General features: G+C 46.3%; 1 protein-coding gene across 2 annotated transcripts in view; it reads right to left on the bottom strand.

Moving 5' to 3' along the window:
* The window catches only part of MDGA2 (MAM domain containing glycosylphosphatidylinositol anchor 2), a 213,676-nt gene that overhangs the window by 123,484 nt on the left and 65,755 nt on the right, over positions 1-24,437 (bottom strand). Inside the window, exons 2-3 of one of the 2 annotated variants that reach the window (XM_066552387.1) lie at positions 22,484-22,623; positions 4,143-4,317 (exon numbers count right to left, since the gene is read on the bottom strand). In XM_066552387.1, the coding sequence (XP_066408484.1) occupies positions 4,143-4,317; positions 22,484-22,623 (315 nt within the window). Of the gene's footprint in view, positions 1-4,142; positions 4,318-22,483; positions 22,624-24,437 lie in introns of those variants that run through there. The other variant, XM_066552388.1, reaches the window with a different exon arrangement.

Here is a 24,437-nt window from a genome sequence, read left to right as displayed (position 1 = left end):
ACAGGGGGAGGTGTCCCTGCCAGGGCAGGGGTGGCTCTGGGTGGGGTTTAAGTCTCATTCCAACCCAAATCATTCCATGATTTTTTGGGCATATGCACAGATGGAAAAGGATCAGTGGATTTTCCCAATCAGTTGATTCTCCCAATCACCAGGAGTCCGGAACTCACACAGAAAGAGACACATCCATGAATTCCCAGCAGAGGTTCCTGCACCAGGGAATGGCCAGAAACTGCCCCAGGCTTGGCCTGAAACATTGGAAAAGTCCTGGAATATTGGGAATTTCTGGGATCAATGTGCAGGAAGGATTTCATTTACTCCCACACTCAGAATCAGTGACTGGAGTACAGGATCCTAACCTGGTCTTGTGTTTTTAAGCAATATTAAATAATTAAAAGGCAACAAAAATGAATCAATTAAAGGGCAAGGAAAAAGAATTAATTAAAGGGCAAAGAAAAGTCCAACAGGAACTCTTCCACACTGGAAAATTAACTCAGGATCTGAGTTTGCTGGAGAAGATGTAACAACAACAAAACATTGAATTTCTCCAAAAAGAATATTTAATAATTATACTTTTGAATAAAATTAAAAAAAAAATTAAAACAAAATTTAAAAAATAAAAAATAAGTTTAACTTTATTTAAAAGTAAGTTTAAAATAAAAATAAATCATATTTTAAATTAATAATAAATAATTTAAATTATATTTATAATATATAGAATATTATTGGCTGCAAGCACCTCATGAGGGAAATCAGTACAGAAGAGCTCTTTTGGCTCCAGGGAATATAAATATAAGAAATAAAAATAGCTGGAAATGGAAGGAAACCCAATTCAGTTTGGGGAAGAAGCAGACTGATTTTTTTTTTTTTAGAAAATGAAGCAGCTGAACAGAAAAACTTGGGCAGAGAGAGGATTCCTCAAAGCTCCATGATCAGATGGTTTTTAGGGAAAAAAAAAGCCATTAAATTGATTTTTAATAGAGCAGCAAAGGAAAAAATCGACCCTAAAAAGCAGTCAGAGCTGTGAGATAAAAGAGATCAAACTAAACCTGTGGTGTGGTCAATTCCAAGATGAAATTCCGTGGAAAAATGCAATCAGAGCTGATTAAAAAATTCCAGATGATTATCATTAAATCAAGCACACTCGAATCAAGACGTGGAGTCACTGAAAGCATTTTTAATCCCACTTCCCTCAGGCTGTTCCAGAGTTCACTTTGGATCCCCACCGTGCTGGAAAATCCAGCTGGACCAGGAGCACCCACCAGGAAAATGTGGAATAAACAAGATTGAACCCCACTCTGACACTGCAGGGACTGAGGGTTTTTAACAGTTACTCTGAGTTATTCATTCCCCCGTACCTGCATCATTTTTCCATAAACAAAGCAGGAAAAATGGATTTCCCAAGCCAGGAAAAGCAGGCGTTGATGCCAAAGGCCACCTGACGTGCTCGCCATGGAATAATTGTTACAAATTGGGAGTGTTAACATCTTAAGTCAGTAATTATTGGTTTCATAATCCCAAACCTAATTAATGCTCGTTCCTCCACTTCTTAAATGACAGAAACTTAATTTTGTGGAATTAATGAACAACAAACTGGGTTAGGAAAGTCTGGTTTTAGAGCACATCCATCTCTACTTAGAGAAATTTTTCCAGGGGCTCCTTAAAAGGTTTAAATAAATCCCTGTTAAAAGGGAAATTCAGAATTAATTGAGCGTAAATAACGAGGAGGGGCTCCTGGAGAGACCCCACTGCTCTCTCCCTGCCTTATTCTGGATTTTAAAGGGTCTAAAAGGAGAATAAACATATTTGAATAGAGAAAAAATAAATAGTTGATTATTTCTTCATTTATAATAAACAAGGGAGCGCAGAGCGGGTGGTGGAGGTGATCCAAGGGTTCGAGCACTCGTGCTTTGAGGAAAGCTTGGGAGAATTGGGATTGTTTACATGGAAAAGGCTCCAGGCAGAGCTCAGAGCCTCTTCCAGGGCCTGAAGGGGCTCCAGGAGAGCTGGAGAGGGACTGGGGACAAGGCATGGAGGGACAGGAGCCAGGGAATGGCTCCCAGTGCCAGAGGGCAGGGATGGGTGGGAGATTGGGAATTGGGAATTCCTGGCTGGGCTGGGATTGCCAGAGCAGCTGTGGCTGCCCCTGGATCCCTGGCAGTGCCCAAGGCCAGGCTGGACACTGGGGCACCCTGGGACAGTGGGAGGTGTCCCTGCCATGGCAGGGTCTGGAATGGGATGGGATTTAAGGTCCCTTCCGACCCAAACCATTTTGGGATTCTGTGAGTGAACCCAAAACAAATTTCACAGTCCAGAGCCCAGAGGAGGCTCCAGGATGATCCAAGGGATGGAGCAGCTCTGCTGGCAGAGCTGGGAATGTTCACCTGGAGAGGAGAAGGCTCCAGGGAGACCCCAGAGCCCCTGGCAGGGCCTAAAGCAATCCCAATCCTTTGTATTCCTCACCACATTCCCAATTTTTCCTGTTTTTTCCTGCAACCCAATCCTTCACATTTTCACTGAAATTCGAGTATTTCTTATTTTTCCCTGCAATCCAAATCCTTCACACTTTTCCCTGCATTCTCAATCATTCACATTTTTCCTTGCAATCCACATCCTTCAGACTTTTCACTGCAATCCACATCCTTTACATTTTCACTTCAACCCCAACCCTTCACATTCTTCACCACAATCCAAATATTTCGTATTTTTCCCTACAATCCAAATCCTTTACGTTCTTCACCAGAATCCAAATCCTTCACATTTTCTCCTGCAATTCCAATCCTTTGTGTTTCTCATTGCAATCCCAACCTTTCCTATTTTTCACTGCAATTCCAATCCTTCACATTTTTCATTGAAATCCAAATATGTTTTATTTTTCACCACAATCCCCATCCATGATATTTTTCCTTCATTCCCAATCATTCAGATTTTTCCTTGCAGTCGACATCCTTCAGATTTTTCACTGAAATCCAAATCCTTCATATTTTGTACCACTGTCCCAGTCCTTCACACCCTTCACCACAATCCTAATCCTTCATATTTTTGCCATAATCCCAACCCTTCACATTTTTCACTGAAATCCAAATCCTTCATATTTTTCACTCCAATCCAGTTCCTCCACATTTTTCACTCCAATCCCAACCCTTCATATTTTTCACTACAATCCCAATCCTTCACAATTTTTAACTCCAATCCCAATCCTTCACGTTTCCCTTGCAATCCAAATCCATCACATTTTTCACCACTATCCCAATCTTTCACATTTTTCACTGCCATCCCGACCTTCATATTTTCACTCCAATCCAAATCCTTCACATTTTTTTCCTGTAATCCAAATCCCTCACAGTTTTCCCTGCCTTCACATTCCTCACCACAATCCCAATCATCCACATTTTTCCCTGCAATCCCAACCCTTCACATTTTTCACTCCAATCCCAATCCTTCACATCCTTCACCACAATCCCAATCTTTCATATTTTTCACTCCAATCCCAATCCTTCATGTTTCCCTTGCAATCCAAATCCATCACATTTTTAACTGCAATCCAACCTTCATATTTTCACTCCAATCCAAATCCTTCACATTTTTTTCCTGCCATCCCAATCATCCACATTTTTCCCTGCAATCCCAACTCTTCACATGCCTCACCACAATCCCAATTATCCACATTTTTCCCTGCAATCCCAACCCTTCATATTTTTCACTCCAATCCCAATTCCTCACATTTCCCTTGCAATCCAAATCCATCACGTCTTTCCCTACAATCCCAATCCTTCACATCCTTCACCACAATCCAAATCCATCACATTTTTCACCCAATCCCAATCCTTCACCTTTCCCTTGCAATCCAAATCCATCACATTTTTCACCACAATCCAAATCCTTCACATTTTTTACTGTAATCCCAATCCTTCACACTTTTCCCTGCAATTCCAGTCCTTCACATCCCTCACCACAATCCAAATCCCTCACATTTTTCCCTGCAATCCCAACCCTTCACACTCTTCCAACTGTAAAAACTCCGCGAATCCGCGGCATCCGCCATTACAATCGGGATTCCCGAGGAGCTGAACGTTTCTTGGGAACAACAGATATTTTAAGGCATTTCTAAAGGAGCAAAGGCAGAATTCCAAGGATTTACTCACAGTACACGTCCACTCGGATGGATTTGATGGCCGGGGAGCCCAGGCCGTTCTCAGCCTTGCAGTAGTAGCGGCCTCCCTGGTGTCTCTGGATGTTGGAAATCCTCAGGGTTTCGTTGAAGACACTGGAATCTTGGAATCTGTCAGAGGCACTTCCTGCTGTTTTGGTCCACCTGATCTGAGCAAGCACCAAAAACCAGGATTACCTTTAGGTCTTGAAAATGGGTACAGTCTAAGCATCAGCACTGAAATCCAGGATTACTTCAGGTCTGGAAAATGGGCACAGTCTAAAAATTGGCACCAAACCCCAGGATTACTTTTAGATCTGGAAAATGGGCACGGTCTGAAACTTGACACTGAAATCCAGGGTAACTTTAGGTCTGGAAAATGGGCACAGTCTAAAACTCGGCACCAAAATCCAGGATTATTTTAGTTCAGGAAAATGGGCGGAGTCTGAAACAGGGCACCAAAATCCAGGATTACCCTTAAGCCTGGAAAGTGGGTACAGTCTAAACCTCAACACCAAAACCCAGGATAACTTTAGGTCTGGAAGATGGGCACAGTCTAAAACTCAGCATCAAACCACGAGATTTGTGTGGGTGGCACGGGGATTTCACCTTGGATGACTCAGGGAAATTCCCAAGAAATTCAACGGAACAAACATTTCATCCAGGAGTCCCTGAGGAGCTGCATTTCATGTGATCATGGAATGGTTTGGGTTGGGGGAGTTTAAGGATCCTGTTCCAGGCCCTGCCATGGCAGGGACACCTCCCACTATCCCAGGTTGCTCCAGGCCTTGAACATTCCCAGGGATTTCTGATCCATGGGATTTGAGGCTGCCTGTGCTGGGTCTGGGAGGAGAAATGAATTCATATTTCCTTTTTTTTTTCTGATGGTTTTCTTATTTTTGTAATCACAGAATCACGGAATAGTTTGGGTGGGAAGGGACCTTAAATCCCATCCAATTCCAGCCCAGGGACATCTCCCACTGTGCCAGGGTGTTCCAAGCCCCAGTTCTCCAGAAGAGCTTGAGAGGGATTTGGGACAAGGGATGGAAGGCCAGGACACAGGGAATGGCTTTAAGTTGGAAAAGGGGAGATTTGGGTTGGATATTGGGAAGAAATTCCTGGCTGGGAGGGTGGGGAAGGGCTGGGCTGGAATTGCCAGAGCAGCTGTGGCTGCCCCTGGATCCCTGGCAGTGCCCAAGGCCAGGCTGGACACTGGGGCACCCTGGGACAGTGGGAGATGGAATGGGATAGGGGTTGCAATAGGATGGGATTTAAGGCCCCTTCCAACCCAAACCATTCTGGGATTCTGTGATTCCATGATCACAGGGAATGGCCTCCCACTTCCAGAGGATAAATTGCCTTTATGGGCCAACTCATGTCCTTGGGATTGCACATCCCAACACTTCCTTTTTTCCAGGGAAACACAATTTTTTCCTGACCCAAGGAAAAGCCAGCAGTGACAGGAGCTGTGAACAGGCAGGACATGAGCATCCAGATTCCGTGCCAAGGATCCCAAGGAAGTTGCTCTTTTGTAACACATTGGGAAACAGAGATTTCCTTTTATTTTCCAGAAGAGGAAAGCTTTGGAAAATTACAGAAAAAATCAGCAGCAAACTCACAAAGTTACAACTCCTACGGAAAAGTTTCAGTGGTGTTTTTTTTCACTTTATTCTCAAAGATTCCAGAGTAATCCTGGAAACTGGAATCTGGGGATCCCTCCAAAAATAAATAAAATCAATTAAACAAAATCAACTTAAAAAATCCATTCCTTCACCTTTGAATTCAGATTTTAAATACTGGCATCCAAACTCTGGAAAATCAGGCAGATATCCTAGAGGTCTGAATCCCAAAAATTTGGGATTCGGCTTTGGAATTGCAGAGGAAACTTTACTTACACTTCAAGGCTGAAAGTCCAAATGCTACTGGAGAAAATAAAGGGATTTTAAGGAATTGCAGAATAATTTAAAAGGGTTTTAATGAGTGGATCCCGAGGAAAAAATATTTCATTCTTATGTAAATTGGTAAAACTTCAGTTAAAAATGGTTAAAAATAATAAATTGAAAAAATTCCTTTATCCTGCTCAGTTTGATCAGTCTTTTTTTTATGAAAAAGCAGGATTTAGGGAAATACCCACAAATTCTTTCCCAAAAAAATTTGGAATAACCTGGCCAATGATTGATTGCAGCAATTAATCTTTGATTAATTTGGATTACTTTGATTCCAATGTTTTTCCTTAGGACTTTCAGATGTTTCCTTGCTTCAAAAAATTAACACTTTAATCCTGAATAATCCATAAACACTTTTTCTATCAATATCCCACTGAAGAATGATGGATTTTCCATCCTGCACAGCTGGAAAATGCCTTTTTCAGCATTAACTGGGAGCTGAGGTCAGGAATTTCACTGATTTTTTCCCAGGATTATTTGAACCTTCCTGGTGGGAAACTCTGGACTGGAACCTACCTAAATTATCCCAGGAAGTTGAGGAAATTATCTGAACAGCTCCAAATTTTGGATATTTTTTTAATTCTCCCTGTGTTTTTTATTCAGCAAATTTATTTTTTTTTTCATTCACCTTCATAATAAAGGTTAATAAATAATAAATAATTTAAGGGCAGAAAGAAGCAGACAAAACTCCATTGGAATTCCTAATTATTCCTTTTTATGAAGGATACCCAGTGCTACAATTCCATGTCACACCCCTGGAATCACAAACACATCCTCATAACTTCAATGCCTGGGAATCCCCTGGAATTCATTAAAGGAAAATAAATACAACACAAAATTTTGTCATTTTCAGCTTCTAAAGCAGCACAAAATCAAGCCTGGGGATGAGAACTCCATAAAATCCAAATCCAGACTCTTATTTCCCTTGTGGACCTGTCTAAATCTATTGGTTTTGGGGTTTTTTTTCCCAGGGACAGAAGAAGTTGCTGTTGGTGCCATCCAGGTTCAGGAATTGATCAAATCCTCACATTTTAGGGGGAAAAAATAGCTGGGGTTTAATGAAACCCACAGGATTTAGAAGCCATTCCACAGGAAAGAGCTGAACAGCCGGAAGGATGGGCACTGGGAGAGCTGGAAAGAAGGGAATTGGATCCAAGGATGAGGCAATTCCAGGAATTCTGGGCAGGAGTCACCTCCCAAAATTTTTCAAAAATGCACCTCTGCTAGGGAAACAGGATAATTGGGAATGTGCACCTGGAAAAGGGAAGGATCCAGGCAGAGCTCAGAGCCCCTGGCAGGGCCTGAAGGGGCTCCAGGAGAGCTGGAGAGGGACTGGGGACAAGGGATGGAGGGACAGGAGCCAGGGAATGGCTCCCAGTGCCAGAGGGCAGGGATGGGTGGGAGATTGGGAACTGGGAATTCCTGGCTGGGCTGGAATTGCCGGAGCAGCTGTGGCTGCCCCTGGATCCCTGGCAGTGCCCAAGGCCAGGCTGGGCACTGGGACACCCTGGGACAGGGGGAGGTGTCCCTGCCATGGCAGGGGTGTCTTGGAATAATATGGTTTTAAATACCCCTTCCAACCCATTCCAGGATTCCATGGAAATAACTGGGAATGGGGAGGTGATCCCAGTGCTCTCCAGTGCTCCACGTCCCAGCACTGCTCTGAATCCCCAGTGAACTAAAAAATTCATTTTTCTTCCATAAACCAGAAAACAATCAGGGTAGGAATTTCCCATTCCCTCCATCTAAAGCTTCCACAATTCCCTTGGATTGAAATCCAAGGAAAGGGTTCCTCTTTGAGAGGTGAAACCTCAGAAAGATGTGGAATATCAAGCAAAGGTCTGGAGAAAAAACACAGAACTCACTAAAACAACAAAAATTTCCTCAGGAAAGCGAGGGATAAGCTCAGCAATGGCACAGTATCCCAAGGAAAAATCAGGGAATAACCATCAACAGATTTAAAACACCCAGGGGGGAGCAGAAATCGATTATGGATCAATTCCCAATGCAAAAGGCAAAGTTAAGGAAGTAACAAAATGGATCAGGAATCACTTCCCGTTTGCTCAGCCCCAAATGTTAATGCAAAACATCTTTGACTCATGATGTGCCACTAAATCAGAGTCAGCACTTCCAAAGGATTTTTCTGGGAATGATGGAAGTTTCAGGATGGACCCAGGGACTGGAAATCTCCTCCGCAGCACGAGGATCAGCTCCATTAAACCATTCCCAGGTTTGGGATTTCCACCACCCAACTGCCACCAATGCACCACCCTCACTGTCCAAAGGTGCAAATCCCAATTTTTCCCTAAAAATCACCGAGTTTTCCAAGTTTTCCCAGGAATTTGCCTCCCTGGGCAACCTCCGAGGTCCCAGTTTACCCCAAGCTGTTACCCCAACCCAGAGGTGATGCCTTCACCCACTTTGGGAACGGGACCTTTGGTGGATGGGGAACTTTGGAGCTGCTCCCTCCCACCCCAAGCAGGACTGGGAAACCAGGAGCCTGCAGTTCCCTGTTCCCAGAGGGATTTGTTTCCCTCAAGAGTAAAAAGGCATCAAAATGTGTTCGTGTCATTAAATCCGAACACTGCAGTCTAAACAGAGAGGGGAAAATGCCTAAAACTGATTTTTTTCCACTTCAAATTCACTCCTCAGAGCAGAACCGTGGTTTGAAGTGACAAAACCGTGGTGAAACCCAGGCAGCTCAAATTGAGAGGGTTTTTTTGCCTCTTAAAACAACAATTTCAGTGTTGTTTGTGCTTTTCCTTCTCCCCATCTCCACTCATTTTACTCCCCTTGAAGGAGTAAAAAACAGGGAAGCAGCTTCACTGAGCGTTCCCAAAACGCTGTCAGGGATGACAACGACCCAGCTGAGCTCCACACAAGGAAATGTTTCTTCTCTAATCCTGCAGCAGTAAAAATCTTGACTCCACTACCTGTCACAATCATTAGGGGAGGGATTCTGGGGCTGACACGAAGATTTGGGGCTGGGAAGTGTCATGAATAAAGGAACATAGATAAAAACCCCAAACAAACAAAAAGGCAAAACAAAACCAACTAAGCCCTTCTTCAAAAACCCCAAACTGGTTTTCAGGAGATTCCTGTCCCTCATAATTTCACAGAATCTTGAAGGTTGGAAAAGTCCTCCAAGATCACGAAGTCCAACGTGGCCCTGCCAAGGCCACCACTGCTCCATGTCCCCAGGTGCCACATCCACATGGATTTGAAATCCCTCCAGGCCTGGGGACTCCACCCTGTACCTGTGCCAGGGCTGGGGAACCCTTTGAGGGAAGAAATTTCCCCAAATATCCAATCTGAACCTCACAGAATCCCTGAGGCTGGAAAAGAGCTCCAAGATCAGAGTCCCAGCTGTGCCCAATGCCCACCTTGTCCCCAGCCCAGAGCTCTCAGTGCCACCTCCAGGGGACACCTGCAGGGATGGGCACTGCAACCCTCCCTGGGCAGTTCCTGAGCCCCCTTTCCATGGGGAAATTCCTGCTGTGCCCACCCTGAGCTGCCCTGGCCCAGCCTGAGGCCGTTCCCTCTGCTCCTGTCCCTGTTCCCTGGAGCAGAGCCCGACCCCCCCGGCTGTGCCCTCCTGGCAGGAGCTGTGCAGAGCCACAAGGGCCCCTGAGCCTCCTTTGCTCCAGGCTGAGCCCCTGCCCAGCTCCCTCAGGGATTCTGCAGCCCCTGCCCAGCTCCCTCAGGGATTCTGCAGCCCCTGCCCAGCTCCCTCAGGGATTCTGCAGCCCCTGCCCAGCTCCCTCAGGGATTCTGCAGCCCCTGCCCAGCTCCTCAGGGATTCTGCAGCCCCTGCCCAGCTCCCCAGGATTCTGCAGCCCCTGCCCAGCTCCCTCAGGGATTCTCCAGCCCCTGCCCAGCTCCCTCAGGGATTCTGCAGCCCCTGCCCAGCTCCCTCAGGGATTCTGCAGCCCCTGCCCAGCTCCCTCAGGGATTCTGCAGCCCCTGCCCAGCTCCCTCAGGGATTCTCCAGCCCCTGCCCAGCTCCCTCAGGGATTCCCCAGCCCTTTCCCAGCTCCATTCCCTTCCCTGGACACACTCCAGCCCCTCCATGTCCTTTCTGTTATGAACGAACCCAACTGACCCCAAGATCTGAGGTGGGACCTCACCAGTGCCAAGCTCAATCTCCAAAGTTTCACCCATCCCTGATTTTTTTCTCCATCAGGCCCACAGAACTTTGCCACCCTCCTCCAAGGCAGACTCCACAGGAAGCCAGGCTGGTTTTTGGGAAGCCTCTTCCAGACCTGACTACATCCAGCTCAGTGGAGCTCCCCCAAGGCCGGGTTTAAGGGCCCTGTTCCCACCACGTCATGCCCTGGAACATCACTGAGGTTATTGATTCCCTGCAGGTCAAAATCAGCCTGTTTGATTAAACCTGTTCCCATTTTTAAAACTCCATAAAAAAATAATCCAGAAAAATCGTGTTGTCCTTCAGACAGTGCCAACAGCAGACAAAGAAACTCCAGGAAAATCCCTAACTTTTGGGAGTTGGTGCATGCCAGTTTATGTTCACATCAGAGCTTGTTGGTGTTTCCAGAATGTCCTGGCGAGACTGAAAATGAACCCCAACCTCATTTTCAGGAAATTTTCCGAACTAAATCCCAGGTCTCAATGATCCAAACCCTAAATTTGTCAGTTATCCAAACCTTAAATAACAACGACCAAAGCCTAAGTTTCCCAGTGATCCTAACAGTAAATCTCAATGATCCAAACCCTAAATCTCAAAGATCCAAACGCTAAATCTCTCAGTGATCCAAACTCTAAATCTCCCAGAGATCCAAGCCTTAAATCTCCCCGAGACCCAAACCCAAAATCTCCCAGAGATCCAAAATCAAAATCTCCCAGAGATCCAAACTCTAAATCATAATGATCCAAACCCTAAATTTCTCAGTGATCCAAACCTTGAATCTCCCTGTGATGAAACCCTAAATCACAAAGATCCAAACATTCAATCTCCCAGTGATCCAAGCCTTAAATCTCCCACTGATCCAAATCCTAAATTTTCCAGTGATCCAAACCCTAAATCTCCCAGAGATCCAAACCTTAAATGCCCCAGTGATCCAAACCCTAAATCTCCCAGTGATCCCAATCAGCTGTGCCATATTTTCCTCCCACAGGATCCAAATTCCTCCCGATGCTCCCGCTGATCCCAAAATGGGAGTGAGAGTCTGAGCTGCCACCGGGTTCAGCTGTGGTGTCAAACAAAGGAGCTGGCCTTTGATTTTGCTGGAAAAGTGAGAGAACTGGGGAGGGGGAGCAGAGAAAAATGGGAAAAGGGTGGGAATTTCCATAAGAGGGATTTGGCAGCCCAGCTTGGCCAGGCAAGAGCAGCAGCTGCTAACAACGAGTCACAGATCCTGCAAAACCTCCCTGATTCCTTAAAAAATCAGGTATTCCGTATAAAATATTCCTTAGAAAATTAGGAATCAGAGTAACTGGCTGAACAAGGGTTATTTTTTTGGGATTTTTCCTAAAAAATCCCCTTTCCCTTTCAAATGATGAGGTCCTGATGGTCACAAAGTATCAAAAAATGTGATGACACAAAATTATGGGATCTAAACACATTCCAAAAAGGAGATTATTCCTTGGTGGCAATTTAATCCATCCATACCTTCTTATCCCAGTCATTGGATGCAACGTTTCCATCAGGCAATTCCAAAATATCAGCCTGAGCACGTCCTGCCTGCACACTCTGGGTGTTGAAGACAGGACAAAGAATTTGTGGAATCAGTCAGGATGGAAATTCCAAAGATTTTTGACTCAATGTTTCCATGGTTTTTGCTCTGTGAACACCGATTTTCCCTTTTTTCCAGAGGCTAAACTGGCAAAGTCTCCTCCAGGCAGGAAAACACCTCAAACAATGTTAAAAAATACTGGAAAAGGATCAAATCTCTCCTTCCCCAAACCTGGCACGGCTTAAAAAGATCCCAGCAATTCCTTTGTTCTGGGAAAAGGAATTGGAAAGGTGTTGGCAACCCACTGGCTGAGATTCCAGCTCATTTCCAATTCCAGGAGAAGAAAAACTCAGCAAACTCCAGTAATCCCAAATAGCATCATTCATGTCTTGTGGAGCACTCCTGGCACACCTTCCAACAACTCCCACCAGTGCCAAGGAACGGAATCTGGGAACGCTTCCCACATTTCAGGAGAATTGCAAGGAGGTGTAAAGGAATAAAAAAAAAAGAAAAAAAGGCCTGGATCAGCTTGCAGCTAGGAATAAAACCAGGACTAAGGGCTGGGATTAAGGGTTTGGAAAGGCAGGGTTAAGGGAATCAGCACAATGGGAAGCAGTGATGGGAATTTCCAAAGGGAAGGGAAGAGAGCTAAAAATCAGGGAATGTTTAAAACTGGATAAAACAGCACTGGGAAAAGGGGACAGCCACTAACCCATAACTGCCTGAGGGACAGGAGGGACAGGAGCCAGGGAATGGCTCCCAGTGCCAGAGGGCAGGGATGGGTGGGAGATTGGGAATTGGGAATTCCTGGCTGGGCTGGGATTGCCAGAGCAGCTGTGGCTGCCCCTGGATCCCTGGCAGTGCCCCAGGCCAGGCTGGACACTGGGGCACCCTGGGACAGTGGGAGGTGTCCCTGCCGTGGCAGGGGTGGCACTGGGTGGGGTTTGAGGTTCTCCCAACCCAAATCATCCCAAGATTCCATAGCACTTAAAAGCTTTTCCCAGTTTCACCATTCCAGCCCATCCATTCATGGAATGGCATTGTTGGGAACCCAACCCATCCATTCCACGATCCTACTGCACTTCAAGGCTCTTCCCGGCTACACCATTCCAACATTCCATAGCACTCAAAGGCTCCTTCCAACAACACCATTCCAACCCAAATCATCCCAAGATTCCACAGCACTTAAAGGCTCTTCCCAACAACACCACTCCAACCAAAACCATTCATGGAAAGGTGTTTTTGGGAACCCAACCCATCCATTCCATGATTCCACAGCACTCTAAGGCTCTTCCCAGCTGCACCATTCCAACCTGAGCCGTTCCAACATTCCACAGCACTCAAAGGCTCTTCCTAATAACACCATTCCAACCTGAACCATTCCATGATCCCACAGCATTTGAAGGCTCTCCCCAACAACACCATTCCAAAATTCCACAGCGCCCAAAGTCTCTTCCCAGCTACACCATTCCATGATTCCTCAACAGCTGAAGGCTTTTCCAACACCATCATTCCAACCCAAACCATTCCATGATTCTGTAGAAGTTGAAGGCTCCTCCCACTGCACCATTCCAGGATTCCTCAGCAGCTGAAGGCTTTTCCCAGCACCACCATTCCAACCCCAACCACTCCAGTTCCACACATGGGAATGTCCCCTGGATTTCCCAAACTCGCAGGATTATTTCTCTTGTGTTGTAATTCCACCTTCTTTGGCCGTGGTGCAAATCCCCTGGATTTTGCCAGCGCTTTCTCCTTAACGATGTATTTACCTAATTAGCATAATTGTCTGCAATTATGTAATTAGCGTTCATATGTGTAATCATTGGAACATGTAATTAGCCCTAATTACACCATTAAAGCCTGCGAGTCAGAAATATCTTTATCATTTTGATTGACAGGCATATGGGAAGGGGGGGGAAGGAAAAAATCCCACTCGTTATTTTTATCTCCTTGAATCACGAAATCTGCAGGAGGATCCAGGATTCAACCCAGAATGGCCCTGGAATTATTTAAAAATCTGATATTATTGATCAAAATTATATCGAGGTTGTTGCGTTGGAAGAGGAGGAGAAAAAACTACTCGAAAATAGGGAAAATTCAGGAAAGTGCAGCAAAAATTTTTATGGAAAAAAGAAATTAGGAGTTACTTTGATATATTTGGAATTTTTCATGTCTAATATCCTAATATGAAAATTCGGGGAAGAGTCTCCACATGCAGCAAGATTTGTCTGTAAAAAGAAATTAAGAATTATCAAAAAATAAGGAGAAAAATTCAGGAAAGAGGCACCAAGTGCAGCAAGATTTGTCTGTAAAAAGAAATTAAGAATTATCTGGAAATATTTGATTTTTAACTCTAATATCACAGGATTTGAGGAAGAAATATAATACAGGAAAAGAGAAAACAGAGAACAGCAGTGAGGTTTTTCTGTAACGAAATCAGGAATTATCTGGAAATATTTAATTTTTATTTCTAATATCACTGGATTTTAGGAAGCAAAATAATACAGAAAAAGAGAAAAACCCTACAGAAACGGTTCCATGGAGATGCTGCTGCATCCTAGAAAAGGATTTTAAAATTCCTTGGATTTTTAGCCCCTCTGAGAAAACCAGATTTATTTGAAAACTCAATATTTAGGTTCAGTTTGTTTTATTTTAACATCTGTGCTGGGGGCCTGTAGGACAGCACTTGAACAAACATCTGGCATGGAATAATTTAATTGGGACAGAAAAATTGGGATTTAAAAAAATTATTTTTAAATATTATCCCTTTACTTTTAAATATTACTTTTAAATATTGACCCCAATTAAATATTTGAATTTATTTCAGGTTCAGCTCTGCTAGTTCAGGGCTCTTGATTTTTTTTAGAAGTTTATTCTAAAAAGCAAAAAAAAATTAAAATAAATTAAAAGTCAGATGGCTGAGCTGCCCAAAAACTTGGGAGGAGTAGAGGGGAAGCCTTTAAAAGAGATATTTGGGAATAAATCTTTGTTGGGAATATTAATATTCCTGGATAAAGATTTTCCAGCCTGATGAACTCCACTGCAGCATCCAAGCGTTCAGGTGAAAGGCAGCAAAATCCACCTGGAGCTTCCCAAACCATTCCCTGCTGCCAGAGGAGGGAGGAAAGCTTAATCTGGGAGAAAATGTTATCCATGGAAATGTCAGCATGGACATTAAAACATCCCAAAAGGATCCCAAGAGGTCGTTCTCCCATCCCAGTAGGAAAATCCCACTTTGTTCCAAATCTCCCCACCAGACACCTCAGCTGGGTGAGGCTTTGGGAGCAGAATTTTTTCCCTTAAGCAACAAACTCCAGAGCTTTAGGAGTTTGTGGGATCACAGAATCATGGAATGGTTTGGGCTGGGAGGGATTTTAAGGATCATCCCATCCCAGCCCCTGCCATGGCAGGGACACCTCCCACTGTCCCAGGGTGCCCCAGTGTCCAGCCTGGCCTTGGGCACTGCCAGGGATCCAGGGGCAGCCACAGCTGCTCTGGCAATCCCAGCCCAGCCAGGAATTCCCAATTCCCAATCTCCCACCCATCCCTGCCCTCTGGCACTGGGAGCCATTCCCTGGCTCCTGTCCCTCCATGCCTTGTCCCCAGTCCCTCTCCAGCTCTCCTGGAGCCCCTCCAGGCCCTGCCAGGGGCTCTGAGCTCTCCCTGGAGCCTTCTCCTCTCCAGGGGAACATTCCCAATTATCCTGTTTCCCTAGCAGAGGTGCATTTTTGAAAAATTTTGGGAGGTGACTCCTGCCCAGAATTTCTGGAATTGCCTCATCCTTGGATCCAATTCCCTTCTTTCCAGCTCTCCCAGTGCCCATCCTTCCTGCTTTTCAGCTCTTTCCTGTGGAACGGCTTCTAAATCCTGTGGGTTTAATTAAACCCCAGCCTTTTTTCCCCCTAAAATGTGAGGATTTGATCAATTCCTGAACCTGGATGGCACCAACAGCAACTTCTTCTGTCCCTTCAGGCCCTGCCAGGGGCTCTGAGCTCTCCCTGGAGCCTTCTCCTCTCCAGGTGAACATTCCCAGCTCTCCCAGCCTGGCTCCAGAGGGGCCCCAGTGTTTGGAGCAGCTCTGTGGATTCCTCAGGATCATTCCAGCAGCTCCAGCTCCTCCTGATGCTGGACCCAGAGGAATCCACAGCAATCCCAGAGGCAGCTCTGCAGGTGGGATTTCATGGACAGCATTCCTTCCACAGCAATGGGAAGGGTTCCTGATGATCCTCCAGAAAAAGCCTCCCGAGCGTTTCCTTGGGAGATCTCCCTCCAGAGCCACCAGCACCGCCTGATCTGCATCAGCTGCTGGTTTCCCTGGTTACCAAATTATCCATGTACTCATCAAACCCATTCCTTCCCAGGCAGACCTCCCAGCTCCAGCCTTTATTCCAGAGCCACCCCCATCCCTGCACCAGGAGACAGGAATGGTTTTCCATGTGCCCATGGAAAATCAGCTCCTGGTGCTTTATCCCAGAGCTGCTGCTCCAGCCTTTCCCGAGCCCATCAGAAACAGGGAAATACAAGGTGACAGCACAAAGGGAAAACAAAACACTGCAGAGCTTTGGGAGGGGAGAAAACAGATGGAAAATAGTCAGAGGACAAGCGTCCATATTTCAGGAGAACTGGGATTTTGTCTTGTTCTCCTTAAAATAATAGGAGAGTCCTGCTCTGTGGGCACTGGGAATTTTCTGTATGGGATTTCTGGCCCCTCTAAGCTGCCCAAATGTCAAAATGAAACTGCTCTGGTGCCACCCCCAACCCTGATGTCATTCCCAGCTCCATGAGATTCCCTCCAGCCTCATCCCAATGATTGCTGAGGCTGTAACAAGTCTGGGATGGATATTCCCAACTGAGGGAATGGGATTGAAACCCAAACTTCCCTTCCCTGCTGCTGCTTTTTTTCTGGATCTAACCTCTTTGGATTGAACCTCTTTTTATCTGGATTTGACCTCTTTCCCTCAGCGCTTCCAAGCCCTTTTTAGGAACCTGCAAACACATTCCTTGTGGAGAGACAAGCAGCCACCTGGAAACGGGAGAAGTGGCAGGAACTGCTCAGATTATTCAGGATAAAACAGGAGTTTTAACAGGAGAATTAACAGCAGTTCATTCCTTTTGTCAGCTTGCAAACCATTGGAATCATAGAATGGTTTGGGATGGGAGGGACATTAACGATGAGCTCAGAGGCACCCGTGGCTCATTCCCAAAGGTCCTGGTGCAGCTCCAGGAGTCCCTCGCTCCGTGCTGTGGACGCCGTGATTCCTGCCCTGGATTTTTGGCACAATTCCTGCTCCTCCCTCCTGGCAGACAGAGCAGGGCAGGCTCTGAGCCCTGCAGAGCTCTGCAGAGGTGTGAATTCAGCTGCTGTGCTCGGGGGAGAAAAACACCGAATAAACTCCTTCGAGCAGCACAAACGTCATGTGAAGCCTCACCACAGATAGCTTTTCATGCCAGGGCAGGATGGAAACGTTTTTCCTTGATAAACGGGAGTCAAACGTTCAGGAAAGGGTTTTCTCCAGCATAAAATCCAGGCTAATTTAGTCATGAGTCAGGCTGGGTTTTGTCAGGTGCTCAGTGAACATTTGTAAAGTCTTCCCGTGAACTGAGGAGTGTCAGATGGAATCAGCATCAATTTTTCCTAACAAGGCTCCAATTACTGCTCCAAGGAGCTGCAGAGTGGGGTGGGAAAACAGCTGCTCCCGTGTGAGGGACCCACGCTCCCCTTCCCTCGGCTGCATCAGCACTTGATAAGGATTCTTATCAATTAAAACCAAAACCGTGGCACCCACTTTGCCCCAAAGGAGCCTTTTATGTCTGACTCAAAGCTGATCGAAGGGAACAGAATGTGGGGGTTTTTGCTGGGGGGTTTTTGTTGGGGGGTTTTGGGAACGCTGCTTTTTCTGGTCTTATAGATGGAGTGCCAGGGAATGGGAATATTTCCTTTCCAGGCATTGATAAGGAGAAGGCAGGATCCTGTCCTGCACGGTCAGAGGAGGCTCCACTAATCACAGGGAGTAATTAGGGGGTTGAAATAATTAAGGGTTTTTTATAACGTGCCACAGTTACCTGGATCTGTTCATGGGAGGACCTCGGTGCTTCCCAAGGAGTTTATGAGTGACAGGATAATGGGGAATGGCTTTAAACTGACAGGGAATATTGGGAAGGAATTCCTGGCTGGCAGGGAGGTGAAGGGCTGGGATGGAATTCCCAGGGAAGCTGTGGCTGCTCCCGGATCCCTGGAAATGTCCAAGGCCAGCTTGGAGCAGCCTGGGACAGTGGGAGGTGTCCCTGTCCATGGCAGGGGGTAGCACTGGATGGGCTTTAAGTTCCTTCCCATCCAAACCATTCCATGACTCCATGAATTCCATATATATATATATATATATATATATATATATATATATATATATAAGTATGGAATCATATATAAATATGGAATATTTATGGAATAAATATAAATATAATATATATAATATAATATAATATAATATAATATAATATAATATAATATAATATAATATAATATATAAAATATAATGTATATAATATATGCAAATATATACAATATAACATATATATAAATATGGAATATAAATATGGAATATATGGAATATATATATATATATATATATATATATATATATATATATGGAATCATATATAAATATGAGCTTCAATGCCCCTTCCAATCCAACCATTCCCTGCTTTTTGTCCCTTGGGTCCCCCCTTTGGCCACCCCAGTTCCCAGCAGGCAGGATGTGTTTTTCCAGGCCCACACCCCTCTGGAGCAGCATTTCCCTGCCTTTGCTCCGGGCTCACAATCCCAGGAAACCACCGGGATCTCCTGGCAGCTCCAAGGGGAGCGGCTCCTGCTGCCTCAGTGGCATCAGCACAGCACCCAACTCCTACAAGTGGGAAGAAAACACAACCAAACAGAGGCAGGGAGAAATTCCAGAGCTCCTAAAAGCAGATCCTCCCCTGCTTTGCTTCCCGGGAAAGCCACGGATCCATCACGTTCTTCACACCCCAGCAGCACCGTGAGCACTCCTGGATTTTTCCCCGGGAGAAAGGGACGTGCTCCGATGGCCCTGCCTGGAAGAAGGGTGGCAGGAGGATGTGAGGAGGAGGTGGGATCTTGTTAAGATGTGCTGCAACCTCCAAACAGGGAAAAAAAAAATCCCGGAGTGTGCAGCTTCCAGATGGCTGGAATGACGTGTGGCACTGGCAGCTGCTCCTTCCCGAGCCTCGGGAATGACAGGAGTGGGGAGGCAGCACCTGGGAGAGGGGGGGACAGGGTGGGAGGACCAGAGGTCACCCTGCAGCACTGGGAGGGACTGGGGCAGCACTTGGACACTGTCCCTTGTCAGCTCTGCACATTTTGCTGCTTGGAATGTGCCATTCCCACTGGGATAACGCCACCCGAGGTGGGACAGCGCTCGCAGGTGAACCACTGGAAAAATCACAGCCAGGGGAAAGCAAACCCCAAGGAAGGGGAGGCTGGATTGACAAACAAGGTCTTTATAGACTCCTGGAATCACTGAGATTGGAAAAGCCATCCAAGACTGAATCCCAGCACTGCCAAGGCCACCACTGATCCATGTCCCCAAGTGCCACATCCACAGGGATTTTAAATCCCTTCAGGGATGGTGACTCCACCACTGCCCCAGGGCACCCTATTCCATTAAATTCCTCTTTATCTCCAATGCAAACCTTCCCTGGCACAATTTGAGGCCATTCCCTGTTGTTACTTGGGGAAAAAAGCCTGGGGAGAAAAAAGCCTGGACACACCCTCCTGTCAGGGATTTTCCGTTCATCCTTCAGTGGAAAACCAGGAATTCAAAATCCCAGCCAATCTCTGCTCATCAGATGCTTCTTCCTCTGCTCCCCATGATCCAAACGTCATTCCACACTTTGGAAAGTCACAGTTTCTGTTTCCAATGACTGGATCTGCCATCACAGATGAGAATTCCCAAGGGAAATCAGGAAAAAGCACATTCCTCGAGGCTGGGCAGCAGATTGTCACCAGTGGGGATAAAATGTCACTTCTTAGCCACTCAGTCCAGGAAATCCCTCATTTGTGTCCAGGGATAAGTGGCCTTTGGATATCCTGGCACATCCCTTTGGAGCTGGAGAGCAGGGACAGCCCAGCCCCTGGATCCTGGATAAAATCTGGGAAAAGGACAGGTCCCCACAGGGTGATCCTGCTCCAAACCTTGCAGCTTTTTATCCAAAAATCAAACCAGCCTCTCCTGACAGCTGCAATTTGTGGAAAAAAAAGGGCTGCATTCACCTCACCTGAGCGGGGATAAAGTGCTTTAAAAATTCCAGCCAGGAAAATTATTTCTATGGCAACTAATGGTGCATTCCAAAGCTGGGTGTGAGAAGGTGGGAAATCGGGAATAACAAATACTAATCACATGGAACGCCTCAAAATCACTCCATGGATAACAAGCAGACATTCAAGGATGTGTTAGGGTGCCCAGAGTCTCATATTTAATTAGGAGTGAGGTGAATTTTGGGGATTAACAGAGCAATTATTTTTAATTTTCCTTCTTTCTGGTAATTCCCACATCCTTATATTATTCCTCCCAAAAACCTCATTGATGCTGAGAAGACTCCATGAACATTTAGAGGAGAAATTCCAGAAAATTTCCAGCAGTTGGAAAGTGCAACCACCACTCTGAACACAGGAATTTCCCTGCCTGGAAATAACCCCAGGGAAAAATTTTGGTGGGAAAGGCAGCAAAGTGACCTGAGAAAATGGGGAGATTTGCTAAATCTGAAGATCCATGTTCAAAGGGAGGCCCCCCCAGAGTGGCATCACTGCAAGGATGACTTGGAGCAGATCAGAGACATCCCTGAGTCATCAGACCCCAAAGAACGACATCCATTGATCCCAAAGTTAAAAGAACAAATGTTGGAAAGACAAAAAAGGCATAAATGTGTGCTTTGGTAAAGCAGGAAGGAGGAGTGACAGGAGAGAAAAAGAAACAAAACCAGAATTTTTTCTCATTAATTCATTTCTCCTCCCAGAGCCATCACGGGCAGCCTCAAATCCTACAGATTAGAAATCCCTGGGAATGTTCAAGGCTTGGAGTGGAAAATATCCCTGCCCATGGGAGGAGTTGGCACCGGTTCATTTTTCATCTCCTTTCCAAACCAAACCATTCCACGATTCTGTGATTGTACAAATTCCCAGTCCAGGGTTGTTTAATTCTTCCAGCATTTAAACCAAAAGGAGCTTCCATGCCAAGAACAATTGGAAAATTTGAGTCAACGTGGAAGTGTGAAACCGTCCTTGGAATGCACAACTCCATATTTTATAACCCCACTCCCCAGCATCTGATCAAACAGCAGCTAGAAAACAATTTCCATGCAGTGTGCAACCCAAATCTGAGAGCATCCTGTGGAAAGATCAGGAAAAAAATTGGAATACTGGAAACACTGTCCCTAAACCAGCAGAGAATAAACTTCCACTGCTGAAGCTTTAAATCTTCTCCTTAAATTTGGAACAATAATGGAATAAACAACAAAAACAGCAAACCCCTCCTTCCTGGAGGAGCTCACACTGAAGGTCTCCCAGAGAATTCCCTGCTCCCAGTTCCTGCCTATCCCTTGCAATTCCAAGAGCAAAGGGTTTAATTCACCACCTTGGAAAGAAAATCCCTGGTGGTTATCCTAATTAAAAATAACTGATTAACGATGTGTCCTGGCCCAAGGGGGTCACACCAGGGAGGTGAAGCAGGAGTTGCCAACAATCTTGAGCTCGATAAAATAAGGTTATGGCTGGAAAAAGCTGATTTATTCCCAGGTAATTCTGGTTTATCCTGCTGCAATGCTGGGGGTTCCATGACATCCCTGTCCACGTGAACAGGGAGACTTTCCCAAGCTCTTGGGTTCCCTGCTCCAGCTGTTCCCTCTTCCAGAATTCCAGCTGGATTTCTGAGGACTGGGGTGTAAAGATCCCAGACAACATGACAACTTTAGGGATTTTCACCCAACAATTGTCACCCTCACAATTGTTCTACTTCTCTTTTGCCAACCTCCATGGAAATCGAACACACCAGGAATTTAAAGCACAATATTGCTGATTTTAACACCAGATTTTCCAAAACAACTCTCCAACAATTTTCACTCTTATAATTGTTTTCCCTCTCTTTTACCAACCTCCATGGAAGTCAAACACACCAGGAATTTAAAGCACAAATCCCAGGTAATTCTGGTTTATCCTGCTGCAGTGCTGGGGGTTCCATGACATCGCTGATCCAGGTCAACAGGGAGACTTTCCCAAGCTCTTGGGTTCCCTGCTCCAGCTGTTCCCTCTTCCAGAATTCCAGCTGGATTTCTGAGGACTGGGGTGTGAAGATCCCAGACAAGGGGAAAACTTTAGGGATTTTCACCCAACAATTGTCACCGTTACAATTGTTTTCCCTTTCTTTTACCAACCTCCATGGAAGTCAAACACACCAGGAATTTAAAGCACAATATTGCTGATTTTAACACCAGATTTTCCAAAACAACTCTCCAACATTCCCACTGTTGATGTTCCTCCGGAACACCCAACATCCACCCAGCAGCTGGGATGGATCCCCCACCTGGATCCCGTTGGATCTTGCCCACTGTGCAGACTCTGAAGGTGAACCCAGCCCGTGGAGCGTCCGGGGGTGCGGAGGGCACGGGTGTGGTGGGCAGGGACTCACCTGTGGCCGGGGGTGGCCGGTGACCAGGCAGGTGAGCTCCAGGGTCTCTCCCTCGCGGATGGTGTAGACGCGCTCCGAGTAGCGCTCCTCCTCGATGTTGCAGGCCAGGCCCGAGTGCACGATCCGCACCGTGGGGGGGGCTGCAAGGCCAGCAGAGAAACGGCGTCAGAACCGCACGGATCACCAAATTGCGGGGTGTTCCGAGTAGGAGGAATCCCACAAAAATCAAGTCCAGCTCTTAAGGGAATCAAACACGACCTTGGCATTCTCGGCTCCAAGATCCAATGAACCGAGCCATCCCAGATCACTGGGCCTGGCCCTGAGCTAAGGGCGTGCAAGGCCAGCAGAGAAATGGGATGAGAATCACATGGATCATGAGATTATCAGACGTTCTAGGTTGGAAAAAATCCACAAGGATCAAGTCCAGCTCTTAAGGGAATCAAAGGTGACCTTGGCATTCTCAGCTCCAAGATCCAACCAGCCAAGCCCACCCCAAACAACCCCACTCCTGGGGCTGACCCTGAATGGGGGGGCTGCAAGGCCAGCAGAGAAACGGGATGAGAATCACATGGATCATGGGATTATTGGACATTCCAGGTTGGAAAAAATCCACAAGGATCAAGTCCAGCTTTTAAGGGAATCAAACATGACCTTGGCATTCTCAGCTCCATGATCCAACCAACCAAGGCCATCCCAGACCACTCCACCCCTGGGGCTGGCCATGAGCTGGGGGAGCTGCAAGGCCAGCAGAGAAATGGGATGAGAACCACATGGATCACTGAAGTATGGGATGTTCCAAGTTGGAAGAATCGCACAAGGATCAAGTCCAGCCCTCAAGGAAATCAAACATGACCTTGGCATTTTCAACTCCATGATCCAACCAAGCCCATCCCAGATCACTCCACTCCTGCACCTGGCCATGAGCTGGGGAGGCTGCAAGGCCCGCAGAGAAATGGGATGAGAATCACACGGATCACCAAATTACGGGATGTTCCAAGTTGGAAGAATCCCACAAGGATCAAATCCAGCTCCTAAAGGAATCAAACGCAACCTTGATATTCTCAGGTCCCTGATCCATCCAATGGAGCCCACCTCAAACAACCCCACTCCTGGGGCTGGCCATGAGCTAGGGGAGGCTGCAAGGCCAGCAGAGAAATGGGATGGGAATCACGTGGATTATGGGATTATTGGATGCTTTGGGTTGGAAAAAATCCACAAGGATCAAGTCCAGCTCTTAAGGGACTCAAACATGACCTTGGCATTCTCAGCTCCATGATCCAACCAACCAAGGCCATCCCAGACCACTCTACCCCTGGGGCTGGCCATGAGCTGGGGGAGCTGCAAGGCCAGCAGTGAAATGGGATGAGAACCACATGGATCACTGAAGTATGGGATGTTCCAAGTTGGAAGAATCGCACAAGGATCAAGTCCAGCCCTCAAGGAAATCAAACATGACCTTGGCATTTTCAACTCCATGATCCAACCAACCAAGCCCATCCCAGATCACTCCACTCCTGCACCTGGCCATGAGCTGGGGAGGCTGCAAGGCCAGCAGAGAAATGGGATGAGAATCACACGGATCACCAAATTACGGGATGTTCCAAGTTGGAAGAATCCCACAAGGATCAAATCCAGCTCCTAAAGGAATCAAACGCAACCTTGATATTCTCAGGTCCCTGATCCATCCAATGGAGCCCACCTCAAACAACCCCACTCCTGGGGCTGGCCATGAGCTAGGGGAGGCTGCAAGGCCAGCAGAGAAATGGGATGGGAATCACGTGGATTATGGGATTATTGGATGCTTTGGGTTGGAAAAAATCCACAAGGATCAAGTCCAGATCCTAAAGGAATCAAACATGACCTTGGCATTCTCAGCTCCATGATCCAACCAACCAAGCCCATCCCAGACCACTCCACCCCTGGGGCTGGCCATGAGCTGGGGGAGCTGCAAGGC

The sequence above is a fragment of the Molothrus aeneus genome, chromosome 6 (assembly GCF_037042795.1).
Source record: "Molothrus aeneus isolate 106 chromosome 6, BPBGC_Maene_1.0, whole genome shotgun sequence".
Taxonomy (NCBI): domain Eukaryota; kingdom Metazoa; phylum Chordata; class Aves; order Passeriformes; family Icteridae; genus Molothrus; species Molothrus aeneus.
Note: the sequence above shows the minus strand (reverse complement) of the source record. Positions and strands in the feature narration are given on the sequence as shown.